The sequence below is a fragment of the Myotis myotis genome, unplaced genomic scaffold, assembly GCF_014108235.1.
Source record: "Myotis myotis isolate mMyoMyo1 unplaced genomic scaffold, mMyoMyo1.p scaffold_m19_p_19, whole genome shotgun sequence".
Taxonomy (NCBI): Eukaryota; Metazoa; Chordata; class Mammalia; order Chiroptera; family Vespertilionidae; genus Myotis; species Myotis myotis.
In genome coordinates, this window is record NW_023416323.1 from 552,744 (window position 1) to 571,159 (window position 18,416).

The window sequence follows — 18,416 nt, forward strand, 5'->3', positions numbered from 1 at the left end:
TCACTGCCATCTAGGGAAACTGAGGCTCTGAGAGGGTTTGGCCCAGCTCCAGGCTTGGCTGGGAGGAGGCCCACTGACCCTTCCCCTCCTTGATCAGCCCTGGGTGAGTGACATGCAGGTCCCCCTGTGAACACAAGCTCAAGCCCTGGCCTGGCCCTTGTGGTGGGAGCTCTGCTCCGAGGGTGGACAGGAGAGCACTCCCTCCCCGGAGGCTCCTCTCCCTTCTCTCCCCAGCAGCGACCCAGCGACCCGGAGGGAAGGAAGGAGTGAGGGCTGGGGACAAGAAGCACAGCTCAGAGTGAAGGTGGGGAGGGTGTGTGTGTGGGGGAAGCTGGCCTGGGCAAGAGAAACTGGAGGTAGGGAGAGGAAAGAGGGGAGGGGGGAACAGGAAGCCGGAAAATGAAGGCTCTCAGCACTCAGAGGCCAGGAGGGGCCAGGACGCAGGCCCAGATAAGCTGGGTGGAGAAAGGGGAGAATGATGAGGGAGTAAAATGGCGAAATCGTGGGTGGTTTCAGGCCTCTGGGTCCGACAGCGCTACGAAGCGGGTGTGACGAAGCTGGGCCACCCAGGCTCAGAGGCTGCTTCCGCCCCTGGCAGTAACTGCAGAATGTACCCCAGGGGACGGTTTGTTCCAGAACCGTGTCTCAGGGACCGAATGGGAAGAGGCAGGAGAGAGGGGGCGGCAGAGCCTGAAAGGTGAACACCCCAGAGAGGGGCCGGAGGAAGCAGAGACAGAGTCGAGAGAGGAGACAAAGAGACGGACACGCATTCAGAGGGGACAGGACCGTGTGGGGAAGGAGAAACGAGGCTGGGGCTGTAAAAAACCACTCAGATGCCCTGCAGCTGCTGTGAAGTTTGCTGAACCTTTATTAAGCCAGGGCCCCCAGGGGGCCGTGGGGCAGGGACAGGGCCCTGCAGGCTGGGAGAGGGGAGGGGCACGGAGGTGGCCGCAGTGGGGTCCACCAGGCGTGGCCAGCACTCATTGATTCTCGCTGGGCACCGGGGTGGAGGTGGGGCTGGCGCCCAAGGCCATCTGCATCTTCTCCACCAGCCCGGCCCACTGGCGTTGCATGTCTTGCACCAGGGGCACGAACCAGCCCTTGAGGCGGGCCTGGAAGTCCTCCGCCTGCAGGCGCATCTGGTCGGCCTGCTCCTTCATCTTGGTCTGCAGGTCCTCCACCTGGTCGCGCACGTCATCGAGGCGGTCGCGGGCCCGGCTGCCTATCGACTCCAGCTTTCCGCGCATCTGCTCGCTCCAGGCCTCCGCCCGCTCCCGCAGCGGCTGGCTGGCGGTGATGGCGCGCACGCGGCCCTGCTCCACCAGCGGCAAGAGGTGCTCGCGGATGACGCCGACCCCGCGCTCCGCGCCCTCGCGGGCCCCGACTCGGTAGAGAGCCAGGCGCTTCTGCAGGTCGTCGGCGTCGCGGAGCAGCCGTTTGCGCAGTTTGCGCAGCTGGGAGGCCAGGCGGGCCCGCACGTCCTCGGAGTTCTGGCCCATCATGGTCTGCACCTCGTTGCGGTACTGGGTCAGGCGGGTGCGCACGTCCTCCATGTCCGACCGCAGTCGGGCCTGCGCTGCCTGCAGCTCCTTGGACAGGCGGGCATGCGTTTCCTGGGTCATGGGGCCCAGCTGCGTCTCCAGCTCCTTCTTGTAGGTCTTCACCTCCCCCATGGTCTCCTCCATCAGCTTCCTGAAGGCGGAGGGGGCGGGAGGAGGTGTGTGTGGAGAGAAAAAGGGGAAAGATGGGGGTGGAGGGGGTAAGAAGGGGACGGGGACAGGGACAGAGAGACCCGAAAGAGGGAGAGGCGAGAGGAGGGGACCCAGACAGCCGGGAGCAGAGCTGAGCAGGTGGGCTAGAAAGAACGGAACTTGCCAGGGACAGGAAGAGCTGAGGAGGAATCAGAGGTCAAGCCAAGGATTCAAAACGGCAAGAGGAAGCAAGAAACGAACAGACCCCTGAAGAGTTCCAGACAGGAACTGCCCGCCAGGAGGGCCAGGGGCCAGGGGGGGGACACTCACGACAGTTCCTCCGTGACCTGGGTGCTGAGCAGTTCCTCCTGCACCTTGTTAGACAGTGTCTGCACCCACTGCAGGTAATCCCAGAAGCGGCCCAGCGCCTGCTCCCAGGGCTGGCTGACCTGCCACCACTCTGGCTCCGGTGCCAGCTTCACCTCCTCCTCCACATGGGCCTGGCATCCTGCGTGGAACAAAACAAGTCAAGGTCCCCTGCCCCCTTCAAGCACACAGTAGGTGCTTCACAAATGCTCTTGTGCTTTTTAGAGCACTGATGGGCAGGGAGGGGGGAAGGATGGCCAGTCTGTTTCCTCACTGGACAGGCATTCACCGAGTGTCTGTGGTGTGTGCTCCCTGCGGGGGTGATGGAGAGTAAAGAGAATTACAGCGGACATTTGTGTAGCCCTCACTATCTGCCTGACAACAATGCATTGGAAACTGTTTGAACTCCCATCGTAAGAATGGGAACAGTGAGGTCCTGAGAGAGTCACAGCTGCTCAGAGCCAGTGAATGTCAGAAGAGGGCTCAGACTTGGGCCTCCTCTCAAGAGAGAGACCAGCAGAAGGGGCACAGGGATAGAAGGGGTCAGGGGGAGCAGGTGAGGATGGGCAGGGGCAGGGGGCCTGAGCAAACACCGCCCCATACCTGCCAGGAGTGTGACCACCAACGCAGCCCACAGAACCTTCATCTTCAGCGCCGGTCAGTCTGGGGGAGGGAGAAACTGTCAATCAATAGCCAGTGGGGGCTCCTCCCACTTAGAGCCCCACCCACTGGGTCTTGGACTTTAAGGCCTCACTTAGCCCCAGACCTGCATCTTCCTGATCCCATCACAAACGTGTACTATTGTCTAACCTCCTCATTGTCTTCTATCGCCTCATCCCCCAGGTCGACTCCGGCCAAAATTCCATCCTCCTCCCCCAGGGTTCAAATTCCATTCACCCCTCCTCCCCGAGCTCTCTGTGAGCCCAACTGGGCATTCTAAATTCCAGTCTTGCATTCCTGGCTCTACCTTCACATTCTAAGCTCCATCTTCAACCTAAGTGCCATTCTTCCACATATTAGCTAATTTAATAATTTAAAAGTCTCCTTCGGTCAATGCTCTAGCTACTCTGCCACCACCCTGAGTGGAAGTCTGAGGATGAAGGGGACACCCAGTAGGTGCTCAATAAATTTGTGGTTTTTGTTTTTTTTAAAAAATATTTGTCCTTATTTCAGAGAGGAAGGGGGAGGGAGAGAGAGACAGAAACATCCTTGATGAGAGAATCATGGATCGGCTGCCTCCTGCACGCTCCTCACTGGGGTCTGAGTCCGCAACCCGAGCATGTACCCTTGACCGGAATCGAACCCGGGACCCTTTGGTCCGCAGGCCAACCTCTATCCACTGAGCCAAACCGGCCAGGACTTTGTGGGCTCTTTCAATGGCTCATCTGGTTTTCCACAGGTCGATGCTCCCCCCACCCCACCTTCTAGTCTAGCCCTTCTGGCTGATTTGGGATGCCCCTGTGGGCCCCCTCCCCCCCCCCCCCCCCCCGCAAAGTCCAGCTCCCCCCACCCCGGCCCCTGCCTCCAGAGTTATCCCCAGATTCTGCTTTTTCTGACTCAGACATAAGACAGTCACCTCCTCCTCCCCCGCTTTTGTCCCCCCCCCCCCCAGAGGCCCTGAGCTGGTCTCTGTGCCCCCAATTCTGCTTCTCACCGACTCCTGAGCAACCGGTCTTTCGCCTCCGCCTTGGCTGAGTAGGACTCAGGGATCCTGGACTCCTCCAATTATAGGGCTCCCTGCCCCGCCCACTCCTCCAGGGCTAGGGCAGCTGGGCCAGCCCCTGGTCACGAGGTGGGCTGTTCTCCCCCTTCACACAGCGAGGGGGAAGGAGGTGGGGCTTGGAGGCTCTGTGATGCCCCCAGCCCCCAGGAGGGGAGGTGACTTCTCACCCAGAAACTCAGGCGCCCTCTTCAATTCTGTGGGGCTGGGCATGGAAGGGGAAGGAGCAGGCAGCCACTGATGAATCAAATTTGGGGAGGGGGCTGGGGACAGGAAATCCTAGGTCAGAGAAAGGAGGGGGCCGGGGGCTTGGATCCCTGGGTCCGAGGGAGAAGAGAACTGGTGGCAGAAATGAGACGGGAGGGTAGGGGACAGTGTGATGGCTCTGCTGAAAGCCTAGGCTTTGAGAATGGAACCTGGGTCTTAGTCCTCACTCCCTCGCTGGCTGTGACCTTGGGCACAGATGAGGAAATTCAGTCCAGCACCAGCACTGTGGATTCCAGCTGCCCAAACGTCGTGCCTCCACAGGCCTGGAGCTTTCATGCTGCCCAGTTAGGACTGGAGACTCTGGAACCCAATGCCCAGCCTGAACTGGGCTGTCCCTTGCCAGCTGTGTGACCTTGGGCAAATGACCAAGCCTGTCTGAACATCCAGTTTCTGGTCCACGTAACGGGGGGAATGACTGCACTTACACCATCGTTCAGTGATGCAAGAAGCTACGTAAATCCTCATGTAACCTCATCAATAGCCGGTCCTTGGAACTGCGGTAAAATGTTTAACGAAGCGAACTTTCCGAGGGGCTAAGGGATATAAATGAGTTAAGCTCCTACAGCATCTCATCAATGTAAGGAAATGACCAAAACGCTGAGGATCTGCTGTACCGTGGGAAGTACTGAGAACCTCACACACAGTGGGTCTTACCTCAGCTCCAACACGAACCTCCTAGCAGCTGTCATTTCACGAGGTTAAGATGGATGGTGAGGCCACACAGGGAGAATTGGATCTGGATCCCATGGGGTCAGGGGAGGCCGAACCCCCGGTCCCAGGAAGGGGGCCTCAGTGTCAGGCCAGGTGTGGACAGGGAACGGGTGTTGTGGCTTTCCAGGCAGTAAGAGTTCATTTCTGCTCAGCAGCCTCCCTCCCAAGCCCTGGGTATGTATGGGTGGCAGGCAGCGTTTTCAGTTCCTTAGGGGAGTCAGGGGTGATTACCTGAGCCCTAGGCGGGCCAAGTGACCTCTCCTCCCCAGCACCAGACACCTGAGACACAGGTGACCTAAGCCCTCCCCCCCCCCCCCCGATCCTAAACTCATGCCTTTCTCCCAGTTAACTTTATTTTTTCCGTCACCATCCGTATATATTTGCAAACATTTCTCCCGTTGTATGGGTTGTCTTTCTCGATGGTGTCCTTTAAAGCACGAACGGTTTTACAATTTTTAAGTAATTTATCTTTTGTTCTTTGTCAGATAGTGATTCTGAATTGTTTCCAGGTGCCTGTATTCTCCAGGAAACCTCTGCCCTCCCTAGCAGAAAGAAATCCTAACATCCCCTGCCCTTTTTGGAAACTGGAAAGCCCCCAGAGTCTCAGCTCACAGCCCCCCCCACCTCTGCACTGACAGTACCATTCCTGTTGCTTCACCTCCAAAGGCACAAAGTCCCCTGCAGCCTCTCTGGCCAGACCAAGCTGGAGCCAGCGACCACAAGACCACACCCTCCTGGAGAGGCCTGTGATGTCCCAGGGAGGCTGTGATCCTGGGCCAGGCCCTTCCCTAAATTGGGCTCCTGTTAGCAGCCAGGATTGACTCCCTTTCTGGATCATCCTTCCATACCCCAGCCCTGTGGCACCCCCCTGTGGCCACCATGGGAAGATCAGGCTGGATGGAATGAACAGAGGGGCAGACAGGTAGGAAAACCAGGCCTCCCATTTCGTGTTTTTTTCATGTATATTTTTTGTTTTTTTCTGTAAAATGTCCCAGTTCTTCCATAACTTATAAACATGATTTATACCGAGGAGTGGATGGGAAAGTGGGTGGAGGGCAGACCTGGGATGGGGAAGCTCCTCTTCTTGCTGCCCCCTTGGGGCAGGGCCCCAAGATCTTTGGGGGGGGTGGTGGCGATGCCCCAACACCTCCCTGAGGTTGTCTGGCAGCCTCTGCCCCTGGTGCTCAGAATCTGGCGTGCCCCTCGATTCCAGAACCCCTTCTGGGCCCCAGGTCCACTGGGCACACAGCCCCCGGTGCTCCGAATCCTGAAGCGCCTGTGGTTCTAGAATTCCCCCCTCAGCTGCTGGGGTGATGGCCCCCTCCTTTCCGCTGCCCCCCTGACCACCAAGGAGGGAGGGAAGGGAGAGGGAGGGGCGCGTAGGTCTCCCCTGTCGGGGGAGGAGCAGGGGGAATCTCAAGGAGGGAGGGAGTGGGAGGCAGGAGCCAGGAGCCAGGAGGGGCTCAGCCGATGGTGAGGCCAAAGCCACACTGGAACTTGTTCTTTCGGTGATTCAGGAAGGCCCCGAGGGCCAGCGTCAGGGGCAGGGGCGGGAGCTTCTTCTCCAGCGTGGCGCCCACGATCCAGTTGCTGTCCACGGAGCCTGTGGGCAGACAGCTGCGCTGAGAGCCATGTGCCGGCTTCCCACTGTCTGTGGAGCCGTGCTCCAGGCCACGTCAGACACCGCCAGACTGCGGGCTTCCAGACCCGTGACCACGCTGTTCCCAGAAACCTCTTCCTGCACCCCAAGTACTTCAGCCCTCGAAGCAACCGGCTCCTTTCCCTCAGCTCAGTGAGCCCTCCCCTCCGGGAGGCCCTCCGCCACGCCATGGGCTCCCCCATTCAGTCCTGTCCACACCAGGTCCTTGCTTTTGAGGCTGGGTCTGTGCTTCCTTGAGTGACCCCTGTGAGGACGGACCGTCCCAGCACCCTCAGCACAACTCTGGGCACCGTGGGCGCTCGGTGTCTGCTGAATGGAAGACTGAGCTGTCCTCCTTCACTAGAGCCTGGCGATGTGCACCTGCCGGTGCTCCCCCCACGTGGGAGGGGGGCTCACTCACTTCATGGGGCAGAGCTGGAACCCCAACCCAGCCTCTGCCAGAGCAAGGGCTGAGAGGCTAGAGGCGAAGAAACCCCGGGGCCTCATCGCTGCCGGCAGCAGCCCTGCTGACTGATGCGGCCTTCGGGGTGGTCTTCAGACCCTCCAAACCCCAGAACCACTGAGGCCCAAGAGGAAAGACTTAAAGCTAGACACCAGGTCGGGAGGCAGGCAGCTGGAGGAGGGTCTGGTAGTGACCGCAACCTCCAGGAACCCCGTTTCCACTGTGACCTGAGTGGGGTGGCTGGGTGTGCTCGAAGTTGCCGTCCACTTATAGGAAAAGAAAAACGAGGGCCCAGTGCAGAGATGGGAGGGGGCTGCTGGCCGGGGTGGGGAGGAATGTAGCAGGGACGAAGCTTAGGCCCAGGCCCCACCTTCTCAGCAAGCGCTCCCGGGTGATTTGGAGGCCCTCAAGAGTCCCGGCCCGATGCCCTTCACTATCTCCTTGGTCTACACCCACTCAGAGCTGAGTCACCTCTCGTCTTGTTTTCCATGCGGGGAAACTGAGGCCTGTACCTTTGAAGAGGAGGTTGGCCTTGGGCAAGTCCAGCTGGTACCCGAAGGAGACGCTCGTGTCTTGCATCCTTGTGCTGGCCTCAAACTCCACGCCTACCTGCAGCTGGAGGGGCCAGGGCAACAGAGTCAGCATCCCAGACTGGACCCCCGGGCACACAAGCCCCTGGCAACCCATGCCTGGAAGTGAGCGCTCGCGGCCGGTCTCTGGACCAGCTCACCTGGTCGCTGGCTTTGTGGTAGTATGTCGCGTGCATGCCTGCCTGGCCCAACGTTACTGTCGCCAACCAGTTGTTCACTGTAAGAGAGCAGTGTGGGGTGGGGGTAGGTTACCAAGGTGACTTGAGAACCCAGGTCCCCTCCCTCAGACCCAGGAGCCCGAGGCCCAGCCCCACTCCTACCCTCGGGCCCCAGACTCACATGTGTATTTCCCAGCTAGAGACATGACAGTGCCCTCCTCCCCAGGCCGCCGGTGGTAGACCAGCTCTCCGCCCAGTGCCAGACACGGCGTGATGCTCTGGAGGTAGTGGGCCACGAGGATTCCTGCGGGTGAGATGGCAGCTGTTACGTGGGCGAAGTGGGCAGTGTCTGCCCGGCCAGGGCGCTGGGCCAGATTCCTGCTCCGGGTGGCCGGGAAGGCAGGCCCCTGCTGGAGGCTCAGAGCCCGCCCTCAGGCCTCCCACACCGCACTCCATGGAGCTCACAGGGTGAGCGAGGTCAGTCTCCCAGACCCCGTGGGACCTCATCTGGTCTGCACAACCCTGTGTAGCTGGCATTCAATCGCCATCATTTATAGAAGAGGCCGAGGGAGTTAAGTCCCTCACCCACGGTCACAAAATGTGTGAGAACCCTGCCGCTGGGACTGGCAGGAGGGGAGGGTCAGTGAGCGCACACCTCAGGGTGCTAATGGCACTGCAGCCCACCACTCGGCTGTAGCTGCAGGCCACGGTGTCACTTCTCAGTAAAGGGGCCTCAAGGAGTGGATGTGGGCACAGCGTAGAGCTCGCCCAGTGCTCACCAGGACTGCCCCCCTGCCCCTCGGAGCCGGGACCCTGGAGGCCCCCGCGAGTGTTTGCTAACAGATGGCTCTCCATCGCTGGGCTGCATTCCTGAAGCCATGGGCTGAGACTCATTCATGCCCATCTTCAGAGCCCAGAGCAACCCCCACACGTGATCTTCTAGGAGGGGAAGAACCAGGGGGGAGACAGAGGGAGTGACAGGGAAACAGACAAGACACCTTCAGAGAGACAGGGAAGCAGAATCAGAAGCAGAGGGCAAGGAGGAATGGAAGTCTCTGCAGAGAAACCCACCAAGACTGAGCTGAGAGGCTGTGAGGTCATGTAACCCAACAGGAAACAGGGAGACCCCGTAAGGGGAGGGCAGGGGCAAGCAGGGACAGTATAGAGCAAGATGCTGCTTCTCAAAGACAATCAGATGCACAGACTCAGACTGGCCGTGGGAGCAGGGCAGAAATGGGGGAGGGGGGCACACACGATCAGTGAGTGGGCACACCTGGGAGGGGGCTTCTGGGGAGGCTGGGGTCACAGGTGGGCTCACGGGAGCCACTGTGTACACTTCTTCACAAGCAGATGATACAATCAGCCTCCCGAGCCGGCATTAAACCATTACCAGCACACCTCTGGCCAGGAGCACCGCATTCAATGGAGGGAAACTGAGGCCCACAGAATGAAGTGACTGATTAGATCAGGGTGGAGAACGTTTTTGTGCCAAGGGCCATTTGGATATTTATAACATCATTCGAAGGCCACATAAAATTATCAACTTGCCCTAACCGGTTCGGCTCAGTGGATAGAGCGTCGGTCTGCGGACTGAAGGGTCCCACGTTCGATTCCGGTCAAGGGCATGTACCTTGGTTGCGGGCACATACCCAGTAGGAGGTGTGCAGGAGGCAGCTGATCGATGTTTCTCTCTCTATCCCTCTCCCTTCCTCTGTAAAAAATCAATAAAATATATTTTTTAAAAATTATCAACTTAAAAATTAGCCTGGTGCCCAGCCAGAGGGGCTCAGTGGTTGAGCGTTGACCTATAAGTCAGGAGGTCACGGTTTGATTCCTGGTCAGGGCACATGACCAATTTGGGGCCTTAATCCTGAGAGAGGGTGTGCAGGAGGCAGTCGATCAATGGTTTTCTCTCATCATTGATGTTTCTCTCTCTCCCTCTCTGAAATCAATAAAAATACATTTAAGAAAAACTAGCCTGCTGTATTTGGTCAAACATTTAATTAACTCACCCCTAAAGCCTTGGCAGGGCCAGACCAAATGATTTCTTGGGCCTTATATGGCCCACGAGCTGGACATCCCCCACCCGTGGGCCAGAGTCACAGAGGGACTTAAAACTCACTGGCCTCTCAGGTCTGCCAACTGCTGGGACTGAGGGCGTGTGACCCCTGACCATCTCTCCAGCTGTCCCTCCTCTCATCTCCTGGGCCTGCCTTGCCCCCTGGCCTGCCTGAGCTCCACCCTCTCCCAGAAACTTACAGAGGGATCCTGCTAAAGCACAAACTCAACCCCGTCCTCCCTCTGCTCAGAACCTGTGTGGCTCCCGTGCCCAGATCCTGGCTCCTCACAGCACAGCCGCAAGGCCCCATGTGGCTTGGCCCCACCTTCCCAACAGAGCTCCTCCCTTCCCTAACACAGCCGGCCACACGTGCCCCTAGGCTGCCATCACCCCCAGGGGATCTGGCACTCACCTGCTCTGGTCCCCCCGCTTCCACCACTCCTGCCATCACCGAGAACACAGGCGTCTACGGGAACGCAAATCCTGTGGTCTTCGCTACTGAAGTCTCGCTCCCAGTCCCCACGTGCCCGGTGGAATCTGGCTATTTCCACGCCGCCCTCCCTTCTCTGCTCCCCAGGCACATATCCTGGGCCTCTGGCCCGTGGCCGGGGGGCTCTTCCTCCTGTGCAGGATTCGCCTCGTTTTTCTTGACCATCTCACTCCGTCCCCATCCCTACCTCCTTCCCCACTCAGCCAGACCCAGCTCCCCATGGCACGCAGCTCCCTGAGCCAGGGCTTTGTTGCGACCAGCAGCTCATCTGGACGCTATTCATTCTGCAGGCTCTACAGCAGCCATGAAGAGCCCAGTGAGTTTAAACCCCACGAGGGGAGAAAGTGGGTCAGGTCTGTGAGACCAAAGAGCAGGCCTCGGGCAAGGGGCAGAGCTGCCAACCTGGGAAAGAAGTCCCGTCTCCGGATCCACCTCCCAAACCTGCTGGGCAGGGGCAGGTTTAGGCTCCCACCCCCCGACCTTTCCCCTGCTCGGCTGGGGCCACACCAGGATTCCTTGGGGATGCCACCTGGGGCAGGAGTGGCAGGTGCCCAGGGCAGAACCTGACGGGAAGGTGGCCCTCAGCCCCAGCCAGACAGGACTTCTTTCTGCACCTCCACCCCCCCACCATGTGCAGTGCCGGGTCCTGAGCGCTACCCCCCCTTCACCCTCCCTCGCGCGGACAGACAGGGCCATTCAGGGGCGGTCCCTGTCACTCCAGGTGAGACAGCTGCCTGCCTGTTCTTTTTTTTTTTTTTAAATATATATTTTATTGATTTTTTACAGAGAGGAAGGGAGAGGATAGAGAGTTAGAAACATCAATGAGAGGGAATGAGAGAGAAACATCGATCAGCTGCCTTCTGCACACCTCCTACTGGGGATGTGCCCGCAACCAAGGTACATGCCCTTGACCGGAATCGAACCTGGGACCTTTAGGTCCGCAGGCCGACGCTCTATCCACTGAGCCAAACCAGTCAGGGCAAGCCCGCCTGTTCTAAGTCTCAGGGCGACCTGAGCTTTCCTGAGTAGGGTTTCTCCCAATAGCGAGGAGGTCACTGTGTGATCATTTGCAAAGGCAGATGTCTCCCTCTGGCCCAGGAGGCCTGTGAGGGCAGGAGGGGCTGTCTCACCCCTGCTGTGTCCCAGCACCGCCGTGCCCAGGGTGCACACACTAGGTGCTTAGAACGACACAGAAGCTCCCGAGGAGCCGAGGCCATGGGGAGGGAACCAGGTAAGAGCTCGGGCCCTTGAATTAGGCCGCGATTCAGATTCCAGCTCCTCGGAGTCTAGGCGACTTGATTTCACTCGGGCCCGTTTTCTCATCTGTGAAATGGGGGCCATAAAAACAGACACCTCAAAAAACAAAAGAAGAACACAGACACCTCTGCCCACTATGGGCTGGCACTGAGGCACACCGCGAGCCCTACCCACACACCTGGCCTGGAGCTCAGCGCTGAAGATGTGCTGCCGCTGACTCCTCCAGTGAGAGGTGGTCACTGCTATTGTGCCCTTGTGACAGGAGGACACTGAGGCTCAGTCCCAGCTGTCGGTAAGTTACTCTGTGCCCAGCAGTGACCTGGACCAGCAGGCCCTGTTTTTATTAGTCTGAGGAGGAGGAAGAGGGGCTGGGAGGCCAGTGTGGGGAGCACAAGAGGTCGATGCGGGAGTGTGTGCGGGGAAGGGGGTGCCGGCACCCGAGAGAAGAGAGTGGACTATGGAGTCCGACTTGCTGCGTCCTTTGGGAATCGCGTCCCCTCTCTGGGCCTCAGTGAGATGGGGACAATGGCAGCACCTAGCCCACAGGGCTGCTCAGAGGACCCAGGGGCTATTTCCTTACTGCTCTATTCCCAGCACCTGGAACTGAAGGAAGGAGAGGATGCACACGACATGCTCAGGGCTTGACAAAGGCTGAGGGAAAGGATGGGACCTGCCATCACACTGCTCACTCCTTTGCTCAGCGTTTCCTGGGCCCCTATTCAGGCCCCAGCACGGTTCCCGGCGCTGGCATATGGGCCCCCATTCAGGCCCCAGCACGGTTCCCGGCGCTGGCATACAGCAGGCAAGTTCCCGGCCTGAAAGAGCTGACACCCTAGCGTAGGAGATAGACAGGTAATAAAGAGTGAGACAACTTCAGAGGGAAGTGCCATAAAGACTATGGGACAGGTGAGGCGATACTACAGACACTGTAGTCACAGCAGGTCTGTTCGTGAGGCTGACGTGTGCCCAGAGACTTACTCAGCCACGTCAAAGCCAGAGAAGAGCCCCGGCCGGTGTGGCTCAGTGGTTGAGTGTCGACCTATAAACCAGGAGGTCACGGTTCGATTCTCGGTCAGGGCACATGCCCAGGTTGTGGGCTCAATTCCCAGTAGGGGACGTGCAGGAGGCAGCCGATCAGTGATTCTCTCTCATCACTGATGCTTCTCTCTCCCCTTGCCTCTCTGAGTGTGCACATGTGTAAGAACACAGCGATTCCAGGAAGCGTCAGAAAACCTCACGTGGCCCAACTGCAGTGGGTGTGTGAGCAGAGGGGCGATGCCATCAGAGGTCAGAGGGGACAGGAAATGTTCTTTCTGCCCAAGGCCCCGCATTCCCGCCACGGATGAAGCTTCCCCAGCGCCGGCATCTTATGACATGGCCTTTCCCCCCTCCCCTTCCCAGCTGCTCGCCATCTCCTGCCGGGGTAGCTCCTCCTCTTCCTTTGGAAGCTCAAAGGTGATGCCTCCTCTGAGAGGCTCCTTAGCCTCTGGCAGGCAGGGCCAGGAGCTCTCCCGGGCCCTCCCAGGGCTGCTGGCGTCCCGCCTTCCCAAAGGCCCTCAGGACTCCCTGCCCAGGAGCCCACTCTCACGACCGATCAAAGGCGGGATCACCAACTCCATCCTCCCAGCTGTTCAAGCCCAAACTCAGGAGTCCTCTGGATCCTCTCTTCTACCTCCCAGATCCAATCCACTAGCAAACTCCGTCGGCTCCATTAAAGCACACCCGGACTCTGCCTTTTCTTAACCCCTGCACAGCCCCTGCAGTGGGCCCCTTTCTATCTGTCCTTCACGTGTCAGCACAAGGGACCCCGTTAGAAGCCAAGTCACGGCCTGTCCTTATCAAATGCCTCCCGTGGCCCCCGACACATTCAGAGTCAAGACCAACTTCCACAAAGCCTTGTGTGACTTGGTCCCGACTCCTATCCCCCACACTCACCCTCCTCCTTCATCCATCACAGCCCCTCCCCTCCTCTCTGTTCCAGTAAAGGGTCCTGCCTCAGTGCCTTTGCACTTGCTGTTCCCTCTGGTTGAAAGCTCCTTTCCCGCATATCTGCTTGGAACCCTCGCCCCTGCCCTCAGTCTTTGTTCAAATACCATCTATGTAATGAGGCCTTCTCTGAGGACTCCATCCAACCCTCCTGAGGCCCCAATCTTTCTGTACAGCCCCACCACCTGCCATCATTTCTTTATGTACGGCGTTACCTGGCCTGCCTCCACTAAAATGGGAGCTCCCCCAAGGCAGATTTAACTCCTTTGTTCAGCACCTTATCCTCTGTGCTTCGAATACACACGTACACGATCAATAAATACTCACTAAATAAATGCCAGCCCCCGGATTGAAGGGCTCTATTCCCAGTCAAGAGCATATACCTGAGTTGCAGGTTCCATCCCCGGCCTTGCCGGCAACCAATCGATGTGTCTCTCTCACATTGATGCTTCTTCTTTTTTTTTTATTTTAAATATATTTTATTGATTTTTTACAGAGAGGAAGGGAGAGAGATAGAGAGTTAGAAACATCGATGAGAGAGAAACATCGATCAGCCGCCTCCTGCACATCCCCCACTGGGGATATGCCCGCAACCCAGGCACATGCCCCCGACCGGAATCGAACCCGGGACCCTTCAGTCCGCAGGCCGACGCTCTATCCACTGAGCCAAACCGGCTTTGGCGACATTGATGCTTCTTGCTCTCTTTCTCCCCCCCTGCCCTCCCTAACTCTCTCCCTCTCCAAAAATCAATGGAAAAAATACCCTCGGTTTAACAACAGAAAACACACAAACAAAACAACGGGGAAACTAGAAGCAGAGACAGAGCCCAGTGGTTCCTGCCCCCCGCCAACCCAAACAGGAATTTCCCCGTCAGTCTCCACATCTCAGACCACATCTCCTTTCCAACTGCAGGTGGAACCTGCCGCGCCGGGCGCTGCCCTGTGCCCTCAAACACCACTAGGGCCCCACGAGTCAATAACAGGAGCTCATTTCCTTGGGACCCATCATCACATGCCGGACCCTCTTTGAAGCATTTCACACACAAACTTACACGACCTTCTCAATGGCGCCGTGAGGCAGCCCAATCTTACAGGCGAGACAGCGGAGGCCCACAGAGGTGCTGGGAGCTGCCTACAGTTGCATTTAAGCCAGCGGCAGAGCTGGGGTTTGAATCTGCCTTCTCACCCACGATGCTCTGCTGCCTGATGTTTCAAAACCCTCCTGCCTGTGCCCATCTTTCAGATGGTAGAAAGGAGGCACAGAGGGGATGGACTTGCTGGTAAAGCCGGGACTAGACCAGCCGTGGGCAAACTATGGCCTGCGGGCCGGATCCGGCCCGTTTGAAATGAATAAAACTAAAAAAAAAAAAAAAAAAAAAAAAAAAAAGAGACCATACCCTTTTATGTAATGATGTTTACTTTGAATTTATATTAGTTCACACAAACACTCCATCCATGCTTTTGTTCCGGCCCTCCGGTCCAGTTTAAGAACCTATTGTGGCCCTCGAGTCAAAAAGTTTGCCCACTCCTGGACTAGACTATGACCCCCCCGGCCCCCGCAAGCCCTGCGCCTCTTACCTGAACCCACCAGGACGTCTGGGTTCCCAAGGGTGACGGCTGCTGTGAAGTCAGAACCCCGGTACTCCCCATCCACCTGCCAGTTCACAAACTTTGACTGCTGGGTCTGTGGGGAAGGAGGGGACGTGTGAGGGCAGCCTGGAGCTCAGGATGGCTGGGGGAGCAGGTGACCCGACGCCCACTCACCTGGATGGCCATCTTGGACCTGAGGCCGGGGCCCAGCTGGTGAATGACCTGAGCATTGAGGCTGCCACTATTGTCCATGTCACCCACCAACACGGGGAATGCCTGTGAGGCAGAGAGTAAGGTAAGGTGAGAGGTTAAAGGTCAGAGGCCTAGCATTATGGAAGTACGTAAGTGATGGGCCCCGGTGAAAAGCTTAGAATCAGAAAAATTCAGTTTGAAGGCCTCCCTTCCAGGAAGCTCTCCCTGACCACCTAGGCTGAATTAGGCTCCCCTGGCCTTTGGGTTCCATTTCAGTCCTGCCCACCTTGCACTGTTACTCCCCGGGAACAGACTGTCCCCTCTCGCCGCTAGACTGTGAGCCCCACAGCTGTTTCAGTCACTGCTATGTCCCCTGCAGAGAGCTGGACACAGAATGGAGGTACAATGGTTTGCTGAATAAGTGAATTTACTGAATGGAACCAGTTAACGAATTCGGTCTCCTAGCTCCTCCCGTATCCTGCCCCAGTCTCCTTCCAGGCCTCCAGTTCTGCCCCCACTCCCCTCACCTAGCCTCTGCACGGCATCCCGAGACATTTCTAAAGCATAAACCTGACCATGACCTTCCCTTTCAGATCTTCCCATGGCTCTCCAGTGCCCCCTAGAGAAAGTCCCAATGCCTGGTTTGGCATTCAAAGCCTCATGCAACACAGGACTGGGCAGAGGCAGGGGCCCAGGATGAAGGAACCACCGGTATTACAATGCACCTTGGAGAGACACAGTGCGCGCCCCCCCCCCCCCCCAGCACCCTCAGCAGCTCTGGCTTCTTCCCGACAAAGCCTTCTGGTGTTTGGCCACACACTTGTCAGAAGAATGATACAATGAATGAAATGACGAGAACCTCACCTCCGTGGGACTCAGCTGCTTTGTCCCCACGTACGTGACCCCGAAATGGTAGTTGGACTCCCCGATTGTGCTGAGGGCTACTGTGTGGTTCACCTGAGAGAAGAGGGAGGGCTGTGGGGACGAAGCCGCAGGCCGCCCCCCAATAACCCCAGCTGAGCCCACCTCCAGCACAGCTCCCCTCCAGCCTGGGCTTCCCTATCCAGGAGGAAAAGACAGGCATCTCTTGGCTGGGGGCCGGGAGCAAAGACTCCGCGGTGTGGGCTGGCTAGATGAGAGATTTAGAGAAAGAATGTGCTGGCGGGGGGTGACTACATACCTGGCATTTCACTTCTACCTGGATGTTTTGGGGGAAGGGGCATCTCTGAATTCTGAGTCCCTAAACACCCCCACTGAGAAGTCAGCCTGGCTCGGTCTCTGAGTTCAAGGAGCAAGGGGCCCAGCCCTTTTGGGGGGAGTAAGGGGGTGGTACGCAGAGGTGCAGGGGGGTGGCTGGGATGCCCTCTGGAGGCAGGAAGGCTCACCTGGAAATGGTTACTCAGCCCTTTGTTGACTGTGAGCTTGACACCTTCCATCTGAATAGGAAACAGCTCTGAAGAAGAGAAATACTGTCACCCACACCCCCACCTCTCGTCTCAGCTCTCCCATCTCCAAGGAACCACAGCAGACCGTCCCACAAAGGATCCAACCAGTGAAACGGCGGGATAGCCTGATGGATGGGGCCACGACCAGGGCCTCTGCCCGCTGCTGTGTGCCTTTGGTAAGTTGCTTTCTCTATGTCAAACTTGTCATCTGCAAGATGACACTCACCACGTGGGAACATGGCAACGACTCAGCAAGGTAACATGCACTGAGCGCCAGAGCAGGGCTCAGTACACGTCCATCACTTCTGCCACCGCGATCATTCCCAGCCAGAACCCAGCAGCTTTGGGGGTCCCATCCCCCCTAGACCCTGGCTGACACCGTGACCTTGGGCCTCAGTTTCTTGGCGGGTCACATGAGGAGGCCGGCGGGGCGGATCCCTGGGGCCCCTGAGGCTTCTCTCCACTCCGGTGCCATTCCATCCCGAGGTTCCACCATCTGATCCCATCGTTCTAAGCCCCCAGTGCAACGTTCCACCACCCGATCCCAACGTCGGCTCCCAGCGCTCTGTTCAATTAACTCCAAAAGTCCGTGCCAATGCCCAAGGTGGCCTCCATGTGCTCCCCCTTCCCCCGACCGAGATGCGGACCATCGCACACCCGCCAGGTCCCGCGCCCCTCACCCTTGCACTTCCGGTGGCACTCCTCGAACGTGCCCGGGTTGGGGAGGCAGCCGCAGGCCCCATCGTCCGCGGTCCCTGCAGTCCCGGGGGTCCGTTCTGAACCTCGACCCGCGCCGGCCCCAGCACCCAGGCCGCCCCCAAGCGGCGGCAGCGTGAAGCCCGGAGGAGAGGGTGGAGGCGGCAGACCCACGAGGGCGGGCGCGGGCGGCGGCGGTGGCCCTGCGGGCGGCGAGCTAGCGGCCAACACGTTCCCCATGGTTGCCTGCAAGGGAAAAGGTCAGAGGGCGGAGGTCAGGGCCTGCCGCCCCGGACCCAGTCCCCAGCCAACCCCCGCGCGGCTCAGGCCCCCGGTTCTCACTGGCGGCAGCGCCTGTTCCCGGCCTGGGCTCCGCTCCCACCCCGTGCGCCACGCGCAACCGAACCCACTACCGCCGCCGCCACCACCGTCGCCCCGCCCCCCCTAGCCTATTGGTTCAACATGCCCTAGGTTCCGCCCACCAGCTTCAGGGCCTGGCCCTGCTATTGGAGCCATGGATGAAAACCCCACCCATTTCTTCGGAACGCCCTTTTTTATTGGCTCCCACTCGCAAGCAGGTCAAAGCACACCTGCCCGCCCTGCCCATTGACTTGTGGAACCCGTGCCTATTGGTTTGCTACGCCGCGGGTTCCAGCGCTCCTTTACCATTGGTTTGCGCTGAGCACTTTGCAACGCCCACGGACTCGTCGCCTCCGCCCCTCTTCAGAAGGCACGCCTCTTTCGACTTTGCCCCGCGGAGAAGTTGCCATGATAATTGGCCGGCTTTGGTCCTTATAGCATTATGATTGGCTCGGCAGGTACAGGTTCTCCACCCTTGTGACATAATCAGATTGGTGCGTTCATTGGCTAACGTGCAGGGTCGAGGGACACGGGTAAAGGTGGGTTGCGCGGCAGAGGCTGCTAGGCAGCAAGGTCAGGCCTCGCGTCCCACCAGGCACCGCGGCAGAGGGGCAGTCCCCAGTCCAGAGTCAGCGACCGAGAACCGGAAGTTCTGGCCCTTCCCACAGTGCGTCGGGAGAATTCTAACCGGTTGTGTGAACCTTCGCCGGCTTCTTGTTACCCACAATGCCCTTTC

At 58.5% G+C, this 18,416-nt stretch overlaps 2 protein-coding genes across 2 annotated transcripts; both read right to left on the bottom strand.

Annotated features, from left to right (window-relative positions):
* Window positions 1–845: 845 nt before the first annotated feature.
* On the bottom strand, window positions 846–3,842 carry APOE (apolipoprotein E). The gene is made up of 4 exons (XM_036345835.1): window positions 3,712–3,842; window positions 2,661–2,720; window positions 2,022–2,199; window positions 846–1,692 (listed from the first exon to the last, which is right to left on the bottom strand). Exons 2-4 carry the CDS (start codon window positions 2,701–2,703, stop codon window positions 981–983), a joined length of 933 nt encoding a protein of 310 aa, XP_036201728.1. The 5' UTR covers window positions 2,704–2,720; window positions 3,712–3,842; the 3' UTR covers window positions 846–980.
* A 1,856-nt stretch (window positions 3,843–5,698) lies between these two features.
* TOMM40 (translocase of outer mitochondrial membrane 40) lies at window positions 5,699–17,753 on the bottom strand. The gene is made up of 10 exons (XM_036345834.1): window positions 17,663–17,753; window positions 17,305–17,566; window positions 16,565–16,632; window positions 16,044–16,136; window positions 15,162–15,263; window positions 14,976–15,081; window positions 7,787–7,909; window positions 7,588–7,664; window positions 7,370–7,472; window positions 5,699–6,358 (listed from the first exon to the last, which is right to left on the bottom strand). Exons 2-10 carry the CDS (start codon window positions 17,558–17,560, stop codon window positions 6,219–6,221), a joined length of 1,068 nt encoding a protein of 355 aa, XP_036201727.1. The 5' UTR covers window positions 17,561–17,566; window positions 17,663–17,753; the 3' UTR covers window positions 5,699–6,218.
* Between the last annotated feature and the right edge of the window lie 663 nt (window positions 17,754–18,416).